The sequence below is a fragment of the Anopheles maculipalpis genome, chromosome 3RL (genome assembly GCF_943734695.1).
Source record: "Anopheles maculipalpis chromosome 3RL, idAnoMacuDA_375_x, whole genome shotgun sequence".
NCBI lineage: Eukaryota > Metazoa > Arthropoda > Insecta > Diptera > Culicidae > Anopheles > Anopheles maculipalpis.
The window spans coordinates 27312040-27325923 of NC_064872.1; the positions used below are offsets into that span (position 1 = coordinate 27312040).

A 13884-nucleotide genomic window follows, 5' to 3' on the forward strand; every position below is an offset into this window, starting at 1 on the left:
TCACTTTCGGAAGAAAATCACACGACCGAGCCCACACGATACGAGATATCGATTATTTAACGCATTACATCAAGTGATGGTAGCGGCGTGACCGTCAGTGAAGGCCAACGTTTCCGCCGAGGGCTAAATGGAAGGAAACGAAGATTTTTTGAATTCATTATATTATGTGTATTTCTTTTTTTTCTATACGTTTATAAAACGTAGTCACATGCGCGAACGTATCCTCCTAGTCGAAAAAGGTTTCTGTTAGTTCCTGACACTTCCGCAAGTCATCCGCCTGATTTGTGACGATCTCACACAGATGATTGAGCAGACAATCCTCCGTACAATCGTTGGCAAGCGATGCATCCGCCAGCTTCACCTTATATTCCCAATAGCGGCGCAGTTCGTCCCGTCCGGCGGGTGTTCCCAACCGTTGAATCAGCTCATCAACACCGGCTGGACTGAGATCGGATAGTCCGTACTCCTCCTGGAACGAGTACATGCGGAACCAATCGGGACGCTCGTCCGGTGTCAAGTTTGCGGACGTAAGATTGTACGCGTACGATTCAAAGTCGGTCACCTCCTGTTAGAGCCCAAAAAAGGAAAGACTTATTAGCTATAATGCAGCAAAGGCGTCCGATTTCAAACAGATAACTCACATAAGTCTCCGGATTGACGTAATACACAACGTAGTTAGGGTTAACGTTCGTGTGCGACGTACCGCTACCTCCGTTCCATGCCACACCGACCGCATATTCAGGGTTTTCGCTCGCATAAAACACATTAAACTCGTCCTTGTGTGTATGTCCATGGAACTGAGCGCTAATCGTATCACGGAAGCGTTCCAAAATTCGTCGATACTCACGCTGCCACACACTGAAACAATCGGACGAGATGGGAAGATGGGCTAGGATGTGTACCTTTTCACCTGCCCGTTCTGCCTGCAGCAGCACATCGTGCAACCACTGGAGCTGTCCCTTGAGTGCGTCCGGTTGGTAAAGGATCCACCAGTTAAAGGTATAGCAATCGTTATTGTTGAGTGCGATCAGTCGGAATCCGGGACGTACAAGGGCGGTATAATATCCACCAAGACGGATCGTTTGCTCCGCGGCACGTGGCAACCAGTGGCTCCAAAGATCGGCCGACAAATGGTACAGCCAGTTGGTAGAAAAATCCGGTCGGCTTACCTCGCCGAGCTCGTACACATTCGTCGGATGTGCCTCGTGGTTGCCGAGAATGTTGTACACCGGCGTCTCAGGGAACGTGTCCCGCAGCTTGTTAATGACTCGATTAATCGAGCGTACATTGTATCCGATCGAGGTTTCCCAGATACCGTGATCGATAATGTCACCAGTGTGATAGACAAAGTCCGCATCGGAATGTTCTTCCGCTACGCGATCAATCAAATCTTCGACCGCATTCCACGGTGTGTCGCAGTTACGATAATCACCCCAATGTCCAGCGCCTGCTTCAACATCTTCCGGTACGCCCTGGGACTCACGGCAGCAGGCAGGTGCACCGCATACCGCATTATATCCTGGCCGATAGTTCGGGTCGAAGTGAAGGTCAGTGATCTGGACGATCTTCAAATCATTTGGACCACGTTGGGGAGTGCCAGTCTTGGAAGCGGTCACGGGAGTCCCATTCGGATCGACATCCACCTCCCACTCGGTAAAGGTAGGATCGTCCAGCACGCATGCCCCGGATTGGAAGACAACCGCGCACAACGAAGCTGACGTTAGATCCGGCCGATTATCCACAATGTACAGGATCGTGTCAATGTTTAGCTCGATAAGTCCACGGCAGATGGATTCCTCCTGCAGATTGAGCATGGTGCAAAGTTCCACCGTTGTGTTGTACACTTCCTCACGCGAGGCACCTTCCCGACGGAACTCTAGCACCGATCCACCAAATCCACGGCAGATCGTACACAGTGGACCTTCGCGAGCCGTTGGTAGTTCGCGAATTTCCTGAGCCCGTTCATTCTTGTTAATAGCAGACGCTTGGATCAGCTGTCGGAAGTGCTGCGACATGGTGCCTTCCTCCTTCCAGCGACGGAATTCCCGCGAAACTTTGTCCTCAAACTGAACTGTAAAAACAAACCATTTTCGATAAATTGCTGCATTAATCCGATTTTATGGCACAAGCACCCGATAATGAGCCGACCCCCGTGAAGAGGAACGTGCTGTAGTGTGTGGGACGATAAGATTAGAAAGCGTAGGATTGCCCGATTAAGGCACACTTCTAATTAGAAACTTTGTGCGTCACAAAAACAGGCCAAACAGGCCATCTTCGGTTCGGTACACACTTACCGTAAAACTTTTGGAGCTTTGCGACCGTGTCTCGATAGCCTTTCGGTTGCAACCGGTCACCCTGCGCGGTGGGTGTCTGCAGCACCACCAAGAGCGCCAGGGACAGCAGCATCACCGGCACGTTACGCTTCATTTTGCACTGTTCACTTTGACTGTGGCCGTGTCCTCCAGGTGTCCAGCACACTATAGAGTGCTATCGCCTGGTTGCGGGGAGTTTTTATAGCAATCGGCAGGGCAGCGAAACCATGCCATGCCCGATACCCATGATAAGGGAGACGTCTAATGCGTCTCAATCACAATCGTACCAGCGTTCGATTGGCTGACGGAGAGACGGTTGGAAACGCGGCGTTGGAATTCGCGTGCACAAAGCTACACCAGCTTGATTGCTTGAAAGTTGGCCACTTCAGAAGCCACTGCTACTGTAAATCGGGTTCTTCAGGTGAGATGAGCCTCTACGCGATAAGTGACGATTTGCCGTGTGAGCTTATGATCGTGTTAGGGATCATTTGGCTTACGGGCGGGTCTGTAGAAAAATTGGGCGGTATCTGGGGGTGGTTGTAAACAGGTAGTAAACACTGCATGATCACGCGATGAGGATTGTCGGTATTGAACCGATGGGTGTGGTGAACCCGAGATGGAATTTGACCCATATCTTTTGTTTATGAGCGAAAGAATCGTAATGATTTGGATGCACGATCGCTTGAAGCTGGGACTCGTTCATACAGCTTGAACGATAATTTATCAATTATTGTCTGAAACTTTCACTTGAATACAATTTGTTGATGTTATTTTTTACTCGAGCTTGAGCAATTCTTTGAGTTATATTCTGCTGATTTAAATGTTCATGTTTACGCTACGAGTTTGAAGCTTCTTTTGGTAACAGCCGTCGTTAATACAAAAGGACTGTGACTCAAAGTTGTAGTCCGAGGGAAGATACAGCTAATCATCTCTCTACAAGTCTGTTTTTAATATTACTGATTAACAGAAAATTTTTTGAGCATCGTGCATCCAGATACTTGCATTGACTCTGGACCACCGAGTAGCTTCTCTTCACACGGCAGGGCCGGGCTTTAAATCTCATTCGGACCGTTCCCTCGTAATGAAGTCAGTCCTCTACTACGTTGAATCATTGACTCTAGTAAGCCATTCGATGGCCGGTGTGACCTAGAAGGCCATTAAACCACGAAGAAGCAGAAAGCTTGCATAGACTTGCATTAATTAGAGCAATTTGTTAGGCAATTTTGAGCTTAAAGTGATCCTTTAGTAAATCATTATAAGACTCTCCTTGGGAGGGATCCGTCGGGAAACTGAATATCTCGGTGAGGTAGTGTAAAACGGACTATTTTTTACTGTAAAGGACTCTGCTCATCGAAAAAAATATCGCTTCGGCGCGATCGCTTCGGTGTTCCTCTCGCATCTCTCAGCTTTGAGGCCATAGCGATAATGGAACCAGCGTATCCATCTGCGAGGTAATTTTTGTTGTGCTTGCGATGAACGCCTCCCCCGGGACTCTTTCGCCCATGACAGCACTTCCAAGCACCTACTCAAGACGCTGTGTAATTACCCCATTTTTATGTTCTAAACTTCTTCTTCTAAATTTGATTGCCTACGAAGAACAGTTTTCGATGGCATCTGTACGACCTGCTGACACTTCTCCGTTTGGCACTGCCATAATATTGTCGGCTGTTATGGATTGTTCATCTAAAGAAAGTTGAAGAAATCGCAGCGATGATCGATCGAACTGTTCGTGTGACGACTCGAAGCTAATAGCTATCTCCACCCATTCGACACAAATGTGATAAAAGTTGGCTCGGCTTTTGGTCGCCAAATAAGGCACCGAATAATAAGATGGTTACCCTCTCATTTTCCGAGTGCTTCAAATGATCACAATGATCACGGAAGGCTTCAAGCCTTCGGATTGCCTTCGTATTGCACATGGTTTGTCGAGTTTAACCGCGTCCATGCAAAAAGTTACCGCAACACACACGCGAACCACGTCTACTGCGTCGAACGGTGGGCACCACATTCGTGAAACCGACACCGCAATCTCCTGTCCTTCTTCCTTGCCATCGACGGGTCGAATAGTCATGTTCAGGTGTCCAAAAAACTGTTAGAATCACGTCAGGGTCACCAATTTGGGAGATTACTTTCGAATTAATATTTCGGATGATCCTACTATTACAAAGCATTAGCTTCGATTGGTTTCGTCTTTTCAAACGACAGATCAAACGTCTTTTTCAACAAAAATGTTGCTAAATAAAAGTAGATAATTGTTTAACAGCTCCCCTACTTGAGAGTCCTCCAAGTCGAATCGTTTATTGGCAATCGCTGAGTGGCTTATCAGAAGGGCTGTTGCTCCTAATCGGTAGTTTTTTTCTATTCTTAAGGTGATCTGAATAAAAGATTTAAGGATCCACCTGTAAATTGTCTGCCTGCCTTGCAAACCATCGTGAAAAGGAAAGCTATCAGCTATCAAAACAATATCATGTTCTTATAGCAAAAACAAAAAAAATCATTTCTGTTTTGAACAGTTAATCTAAATTCAAATAATACTCCCTCGGTTAAAAGGTGAAATTCCAATGTCAATTCGTCCAGATCACGATCAAGATGTAGTTTATTGTGCCTCTGCCACCACTGCGCGGGTTCGTGCTCGTTGGCCGTTTAATTCCGCTTTTTCCGCACTTCACAGGTCGAGCGAAAAGTACCACGAAGAAATACGCCTTTCAACGCACGTAAAATGCTGGTTGTAATGCCATACCGGCTGCTGTCTAATGCTTCGGGCACGGTTTGCAGTGCTGCGGAAGCGATTAAAATAGCACTGTTAAAAGGAACAACCATTTCTCTTGGTACGCTAGAAGTTTTTATTCGAACGCAAGGTGCAATTCTCACTAGCAGTTTTTATCAATAATTTCCTTTCGACCAGACAGAAGCTAAACACACGTACGTTCGTAAAGAGTACAGCAAACCAGTAACCACTTGAGAATACACGGACTACGCCTTCCTACGCTGGCGAATCTACCGATTGCTGCTGCTGCATTTCAACAGCCTGGTCGATGGTTTCCTACCCACATCTTGGTGGGTTCTTCTCGATAGAACCTGTCCCCGGGAGTGCTGCACTCATCGAATCAATAGCTCTTCGGGTGAAAAGAAAAATTAAATATGCATCGTTTGCCATCATCATCATCGCCATAACCGTTCCCGGGTCTTTGGTTCCGGTTCCGCAAATATGCATGCAAAAAGGGCATGTGGAAAATTGTCTTTTTATTTCATTTCCTCGTTACGTTTGATAGTTGCGAACCTAAACGAAGGGAAAAATAATTCACACTTTTGTTCCCATAACGAATTAGGACCACTTGTGGTTTCACTCGTGAAGTGGGGGACTTTTAAAAAGGCTTCTTACTCAATGCGAACGAGTGGCTTAATTCTTTGAGTCAGTTGTTCAGCAACTAACTGAAAGTAAAGGAATGGTTTGTGTGTTTAAAGCGCTAAATTTATGCTTCTCTGCTCGCACAAACCTCGTACAGCTACTTACAGCTCCTGTTAAACACACCGAACATCAATAATTCATGCTGAACAGAACACGGTGGTAACACGTGCCGCCGTGCAACATCGTTCATCGCGGATAATCTTTTCTATCGTCTTATCGTCCTGATAGTGGTGGTATTGATTTGCCCGTCGTATCCTCGCAATTAAAGATTAATAGACGGAAGCTGTTGCCATCGTATCGCCGACCGCCTACCCCAACGGGTAAATAAATTGTGGGAACAGGTTGGATGGTTCGCCTTTGCAACCTTTCAGCTTGACGGCCAACTTCACTCGAAAAGCAATCCGTCATTCATCGACGAAATTATTTATATCTAACGCCTTTATTCGTGATCGTGGGTACCCTTTTTCAGGACCAACGCTCACAAGTCACTGGGTGACGGCACGTGGCTCTGTGGCTTCATCGGGGCGAACGGAAGCGATGCGGTGTTTGCGATGGTCAAAAGGAATAAACCAAACAACCGAACGTCAAAAACCATTCCGTTGCTTTGGCAAAAAAAAAATGGCCTGGGCGGGGAAAGAAGGGTAACTGAGGCAAACATCCCTCAACGGGGATAGTTTCTCTTGCGGTTTTTTTTTTTGGTTGCTCCCGAGGAGACATGAGACGAGACGTAAGGATCTATTTATTCGTCTGCCAAATCCAAAGACTCTCCCTGGTTGGATGATTTATTGGCGCTGATCGATGAGGAGAAGACGCAAACTAAATGTAGGAATTCCTGCGAAGCGAGGGATGAGGCAGAATCTGCTGCTGTTGGTGAAAGGATGAATTGAAGGTTTTTGGTTTCTTTTTCCTTTTGGATCCTTCAAGTTGCTTGTTTTTCCCCCTTTTCTTCAGCCCCACTTCATAGTAGATTATTGGGGTCGTCCAGCATCGCAGTGCCTTAGTGTGTTTGTGTTAGTTTTATTGCTTGTTTGTTTGATGCCCTTTCGTTCGTCGATCGTTTTCAATTTATTTCTGCCAGGCACACACACACACACATAAACCCATACCCATACACATGCTTAGCTTTTCAGGATTTTTCGCTCACTAGATGGCGTACAAAGATGGCTACAGGTTTCTAGCGGTTGCTATGCTACTGTGAGTATGTTTTTTTTTCTGACGTGGAAAAGAAGACGATGCGAAATGAAGTGTATTTAACAGCTCCGAAACGAGGCGGCAGCTACACATGCTACTATGATCGATCACCATCAATTTACTTTCACCGCACCTGGATTGATTGAGTGGAAATCGTTTGGCGTGGCGAGCATTTTTAGTTGTTTTTGTGTAAGAAAAATATTTAAAAATGATGCTAATTGATGTAGATTATTATTTTTGCAGGATTTGTTTTTAGAAAGGATGAAATGTTTTCGATAATCATACAAAATAATGCTTTTAACGATCTATTTCCTTATCAATTACAAAAAATACTAATTTTGTTATGCGTATTGCATACCTTTAGGCGCTCAGTTATATATATATAACAAACAGGAAGTCTAATGTATTTAAAAACGTGCATCTTGCGTTTCGAATTAGAATCTTAAAGAAGAACATTTGTACTTTTATGCGTAATAAAAACTTGCATTTAAAATGTATTCAACACAACATGCGCAACACTGGTAGATTAATTCTAAACTTATCTGCTTTTCTACAGCTACAGCGGAAAGAATCCTTTATGCTGTACTTTTTTAACTGGGCATGAAAAAACCGCTGTCGTTTGTTGCCGGCTATTGTGCCAACCTTACTTCTTAACAGATCCAAACAGTGCTTTAACTTGAGAACTTTGTATCATGGTGTATTCCTCGTTCGGCTCTAACCGGAAGCAAACTAAATAAACAGAATGAACATTTTTTAACATTTAGGTGAGGGAAGAGACCAAATTGTCAAAGTTTCGTCATTCGAGACCACCATCTGACAACGATTAAGCTTAATCCGGTACGAACAAGGACGATAAACATAATCCCAGGTTCGTCATTTTTGGTGCGGAAGGAAGAAAGCATCACCACCAGCCGGACCAGACTTAGTCCATCATTTCCACTCGCACCAACTCAATTAATGGCCATTTTTCATTCGATGGATTATTTACTTTACTCGCCGAAAACGTATTTACATATTCCTTGTCCTGGTGTTGTTGGGTTTTCTGGTGGTAGGATGGAATGGAAAATTGTTGCTATTTGCTTGACTGAGTAGACCTGCTCATCATTTGATCCTAGAGTCATATTAAGCGCTGTTTGCTGTTTTCTTGCTGTTTGATTGACAAATTAAACCCATTAAAGACTTAAGTTGCTTCACTTTATATTCAGTGCAATTTTTAAAAAAATATTTATATTGTAGATTCTATTTAACAATATTGATAATTTTCTTAATGCGCGCCTACATGTAGGCAATATTTGTGATACTATGTTCTTGTTGGACTTGTGCTCAAATCTAAGCTTTAGACAAATGTGTAAAAGGAGACCAGAAAGCGCCTGAAATCCTACGAAATGCATGAACCAGCTAGTGTTTATATTATAATTTCGAGAGGGACGACCTGGCCATATTGCTTATTTTTTATATTACGATATGCATAAAATGCATCCTCTTTTGCACTGTGCTGCCATGAAAATCACCATCCAATATCTAATTTTCCATCACCAAACAAGATGATAAATTTGCTTCCTCTCGCTCGATTTAATCTCCCTATGGGGTGGTTGTTTTTTATTTTTCTTAAAGTAGCCAAATGGATTTCGAATTAACTATGCCGGGTCCAGTGTCCCCGGTAGTGTATCTTCTTAACCCAGCGAGACAAATCTCGCTTGATGGATCGAAGCAAAAACGGCAACAAAACAATATGATAATTTAATGTATTTTGAACGCGAGTCATCGTGACGCGCAGACATATCGGACACACGACGACGGGACAATACGGTCATGCAAATAAGGGACCGCGGGTTGTGACCGCGTGGCTATACGTGCAGGGGTTGTGTTTCTTCCTTTCTTTATTTTTATTACTTTGCATGCATAAATCGTACGACCGGAAGCTGGTTGGTACCCAGGCCCCAGGGCGTACGGTATGGACCGACTGATGGATAAATCTCTTCGCTCTTCCGCTTCGGTACGTGGAGCGTGGACCGTCCGATTTGTGGCGATGATGACGTTCTGCTTGGACAGGAATGGTTTATATATCTCCCCCCTTCAAGCAGTAACTTTCCAGTTTAGAGAAGGTGTCACGAAAGTGGTTTCCTGACCGCTGGATCTGGTGACTACACAAAAGAAATTGCAAGAAAAAACAACGAGAAAAATCCCGCTTGACGTGGAAAAGTGTATAAAAGTAATATAAACGAGCGGGAACGGAAAGGGGAATGGTAAAAATATTAACCTCCATGTCCCCCTGTGCCCTGTCCAATCGTTCAAAATATTCAAACACAATCAAAACGACACTGTGTTTGTCCTTTTTGCAGTGCATTGTTTTATGTTTATGCTCTATGCGCCCCGTTCAAGTGGTGGACAGAGTCGTGAGCGTGAATATTTAAGAAATGAAAAAAAAATCACTCTCGGTCAGCCAGTTGGTGCGTAGCTTTAATTTTCAGCCATTTGTTTTCCCATTGAAAATATATTTCCCATCCGACGGATGTACACAGACGCACTCGGCTTGTATGAAGAAAAAAAAAAAGGCGGAAATAGAAATTCGCCGGAAAAGGCATGATAAATGTACTAAAAATTCGTTTGAATATTTTCTTTCTTTCCAACTTTACTACCAGACCGTATTTGGCGCAGCGTGTGTGTGTGTGTGTGTGTGTGTGTGTGTGTGTTTGTGTATGACCGCAGTTGGAAAATTGGAAACGCAAAGCTGTTGTTTTATAGCAATATTAAACCCCGTCACTCGTCGAGCAAGCAGAGATACAACAGATGGAAAGTGGAACGAGTTTGTCTCCGGGGGGGTTTTTTTTTTTGTGCAGGGAGAATCACATGGAGATGGAGAAAGAAAAATTAAGCCGGAAAAGCCTCCCAAAGCTGAGGGAGTGTGAGGGGGCGTCGTTTGCGAATTTTCGAAACCCGATTTGCGCCGACATAAACATAAAAGTTAATATGACGACCTTCTGGCTCGTCTGTACGCACTTTCGCTCGCCGCTGCTCTCCCATCCGACTGCTGCTGTTGTTGCCTTTCACACATACGCTTTTATGTTGATGTTGTGATAAAGCCATGGGATTCGATTTGTGATGTTAAAATAAGGAAGAAAACCACGCACGACTCCCCACAAATTAGGAATTGCGGCGGAAACGTGTGTGCGGGTGGGTTGTGTTGCTTTTTTCACAAAATTCTACATAAACATAGCTGCGGCCGTTAAAAGTCTGCACGGTCGCTAGAATTCGTTCAATGCATAGGGGAAGCGAAAGATATTTATATGATCTTTTCCTACGTGTTGGTGGTTGAGTTGAAGCGATGTGTGTGTCTTGTCGATTCCATTTGCTATTGCTGGTTCCAGACAAGAGAGTGCAACTGTGTGCCATCAGGCAAGAATTAGCGAATGAGGTTTTGCTTTCGATAGCGATTAACAATTCAAATTCTATTGCTTTATCTGTAAAAGTTTCGTTTCGGGTTTATGTTAGTTGGAAGGTGGATTTATGTCTTTATTTTGATTGTCTTGAAAAAGTGCTAACAGTATGGTTTCATTCTTTTGCTATGTTTTGTGTTATAGTTCTTTTTTTGTGGGAAAAGGAATTAATTGAGATGCACAGCTCCGTTTGATTTTAGTTCTTTGCGTACGTTCTCCAGGTTAACAAACGCCTAAAGGTATGCAATTATTTTTACTCCGACACTCAGCCATTTTTATGATATTCAATTTAAGCATGAGTGTTAGTTTTCATATCACTCAACATGATTTTAGCTGGCAATATTCTTTTTAAGTTGAAGTAAAATTGTTTGATAATGATAATTTTAAATAAAGCTTTACCCTGTAGTTTCCTCTGTAGGTCTTTCCAGGGAAAAATACGCCGAAAAGGATTGAATTCTGTGTTTGTTACACTTACGCTTGTGCAAATTGAGCTTATTAAGTTGAATTAAAGTTGGTTTTTACATACTTTTAGGCGCTAATTCATACTATCAGAGTGTCAGAAAGATATAAAAGTAGATCTACATCTACATGAGCCACGTATAATGTATCTGGGATTGTCTTGTAGATTAAAGTCTCAGAGATCGCTCAGAGTTCTTTGAGACAGGTATGATGACTGTGACGTTGATCCACGGTTGTAGAACAAAGCCTTGAGAATTTTCTCTTTTTTATCTAGCTTCATTTGGTACTTATGTATGGCACACACTCGCCTAAAGTGGATTAAGAAGCTTTAAATATACCGTACTTATTTTAAGAATACCACAAGCGCGCTTGTTATGCTTAATACAAAAGTCGAAATGCGCTTTGTGTAGGCAACAGGAACATAAACGTAACTATTCAACACATCGCATTTCCATTTCAAGAATTCCCATTCCGTCACGTTACGTAGCTCATTCTTCTAGGCGTACATTTGTTTTTATTTTTCACTTCCATTATCCTGCTTTATTTTTAGCTTTCTCATCGTTTATTTTTGTCCCTTTTTCCTGAATGAATAATAGTTTTAACGAAGGGCGTAGAACGGTTACCAAGATGGGGAGCCATCAATCGATTAGAAGGAACAGGAAACCTAGAGAAACAGTACGTGACTACGATACGTAGAGTCATACGTTGAGTGTGTGACGTCAGGCATAGAAATGAAGGCCTGTCGAATAGTGCGACACAAAACGCTTCCCATATTTGCGCCTAAAGGTATGCTCAGCGAAAGAACGAGTATGGTAGTGAACTAAAAGACACGAAAAACGGAAGATTTGGTAGCGGGCCTAATGTTCGCTGCTTTTGTACGTGGAAAATATCGCTAAGATCCTTACGAACCCGGTTCTAATCAGTTACCTACCTTATGGTGTTAACTGGCACTGGCTATTGCAGCACTGGGCCGGCCCGGAATGACTGTTTTGGGGTTTGTGGATGGGAGCGAGTACTCCTTTGGGTGTGAGTTACCGCTAACGCTTTTGTCGTTGTTTAGGATTTACGTAAAATTTCTTACCCTCGCCAGACGGCTGTTGACGCCGTGGGGCAAAGGGCCCTCGTATTCAAACAAGCAATATGGTTTGTTTACGTTCGCCAACAAGGAAACGGACATGCGCTGTTGTTCCGCAGCGCTTTGAAGTTGTCTTGAGGTATGCTTCAATTTTCAGCCAGTGGAAAACAGGTTTAAGTATTCCTTCTGGTGCAGAAAGTCATTTTAATCATCGTTAGCAATAATTTAATTGCAATTTCGAAAAAAGGGACTGAATTGCTTACCAAATGATAGCTTTAATTTAAATACTATCAACCGGCTTTTGCCGCTCGATACTCAATCTTCGAATCACCCTCCATAAACGGTTCGCTTCCCCTCTCAATATTGATAAAACTTCGTACCGAATGGAGGCGCGCGTGCTGGCATTTTCGGTCCGTCTGTGTTTCCGCCGCGTTCGGGTTTTTGTATCCTTGTGCAACGCATCGTGCTCGCTCGGTCCACCAGCAATGGTAGTGGTAGTAGTAGTAGTTGAACCGTGCAGCAAATCGGTTGTCCGGGGTCTGTCAGTCAGTCAGTTAGTCAGTCTGTCTGGTTGCGTTTGGTAGACAACAGCAACAAAACTGCATCCGGTTCGCGTGCCCACGCACACACAGACACACCCGATTTATCCGCCCGCCGTATCCTGCTTGGCCTACTACTACTGTAAATGTGTGTGAGACTTTGTGAAACGTTCCAGACGGAGTGAGCCGTTGTAGGCGATTCATCGTTTAGTAGTTAGTGGATCAAGTCATCATTGTTGGAAACGCTTGTTTTAGTATTTTTAGAACGAGTTCTCTATAAACAAGGCAACCAAGTTCCTTAAATTAGACTGTACAGCAGCATATACAAACCGCGCTGCGAATAGCGCGAGTGAGTGAGTGTGAAACGGTTCCGAACATCTTTCTTCCCGCCTGAACTGCCTGTTCTAGAATACTGCTTGTGAGTGCGTGTAGAAGTGGGTTCGGTTACTATGGCTTTCTGAATGACACGACAAAAACGGAAATATCCTTCCGTACAGCGCACCGCGTGCGTACGTAATCAACCCGTATTATCCACCAACGGTGATGGTAATGGTGGCAGGCTGAAAAAAACGAGGACGTGGAAAATTGTGCCCATTTCTTACTGTACCCACCCGGCCCCATCCAGCCACCGATCTGGAAAGTGATACGATAGCATAAAGCGACAGCGGCTTCGGGTTTCGTTTCCTTGTGTAAGCGTGTGCTTTTGTGTGTCTCGAACCCAGTGGATGAAAGCACAATTTTTGCCTACAGTAGGACTAGCAGGGCCAGCAACGTTTGGCCTTTAGCGAAGGGTCTGCCGTGCCGTGTACTACTACTATCGAATCGAGGAGACCTTCGATTTTTTTCGCAACTCCACAACAACCCCGACAAACCGGAGGAACCGTCAGCTTTTCGGGCACCAAATGCTTCACGTTCGCGTAGAGACAATGAGTTGCAGGACTACTATTGGAAGCGTTACGAGCAATAGACACGCCGTGGTACTGCGGTGAATGGCTACTACACCTTCAACTATGTGAAACGGTGTCCGAAAAACGGGAACACAACTGTGGCGCTTTCTGTCCCTTCCATCTGTGTCCTTTTTCTCGCTACTTTATTTGCCCCTGATCTCTGTGTGTCTTATTTTCCTCTTGGAACTTCTCGCGAGCAACAGGACCGCGTGCTGGAATTATAGATTACACGATGCCGCTTATGTAATTTCTGTGCTCCATCCCGCGTGTGTGTATATTACCGTAACATAGAGGCGTAACACCGGTTTGTATGTGTATCTTTTTGTCAGTGTGTGATAACGAGCCAACACTGGTTGTGTAACGTTCGGCAGTGCTGCTTCCCATCGGATGTTCGGTTCGGAAACATTGGCCACCGAAAGAGGCGACTTACAAAGCCTCGTTGTGGTGGCGGTGGCTCACGAAGCTGTCGAAGGTGGTTTGATTGTGAAAGTCTGGTTGCCCCTAGTAACGCATCG

At 44.2% G+C, this 13884-nt stretch overlaps 1 protein-coding gene across 1 annotated transcript; it reads right to left on the reverse strand.

Annotated features, from left to right (window-relative positions):
• Positions 1-224: 224 nt before the first annotated feature.
• Positions 225-2427, reverse strand: LOC126564316 (sphingomyelin phosphodiesterase-like). Its single transcript, XM_050221318.1, has 3 exons — positions 2295-2427; positions 642-2071; positions 225-565 (listed from the first exon to the last, which is right to left on the reverse strand). Exons 1-3 carry the CDS (start codon positions 2425-2427, stop codon positions 227-229), a joined length of 1902 nt encoding a protein of 633 aa, XP_050077275.1. The 3' UTR covers positions 225-226.
• Between the last annotated feature and the right edge of the window lie 11457 nt (positions 2428-13884).

Excerpts from the sequence above, each read along its gene's own strand:
- LOC126564316 (XM_050221318.1), bottom strand. The coding sequence starts at position 2,427 with ATGAAGCGTAACGTGCCGGTGATGCTGCTGTCCCTGGCGCTCTTGGTG. Across the intron at positions 2,072-2,294 it reads AAAGCTCCAAAAGTTTTACG|TTCAGTTTGAGGACAAAGTT; the intron begins GTAAGTGTGTAC and ends TTGTTTTTACAG. Across the intron at positions 566-641 it reads ACGTCAATCCGGAGACTTAT|GAGGTGACCGACTTTGAATC; the intron begins GTGAGTTATCTG and ends GGGCTCTAACAG.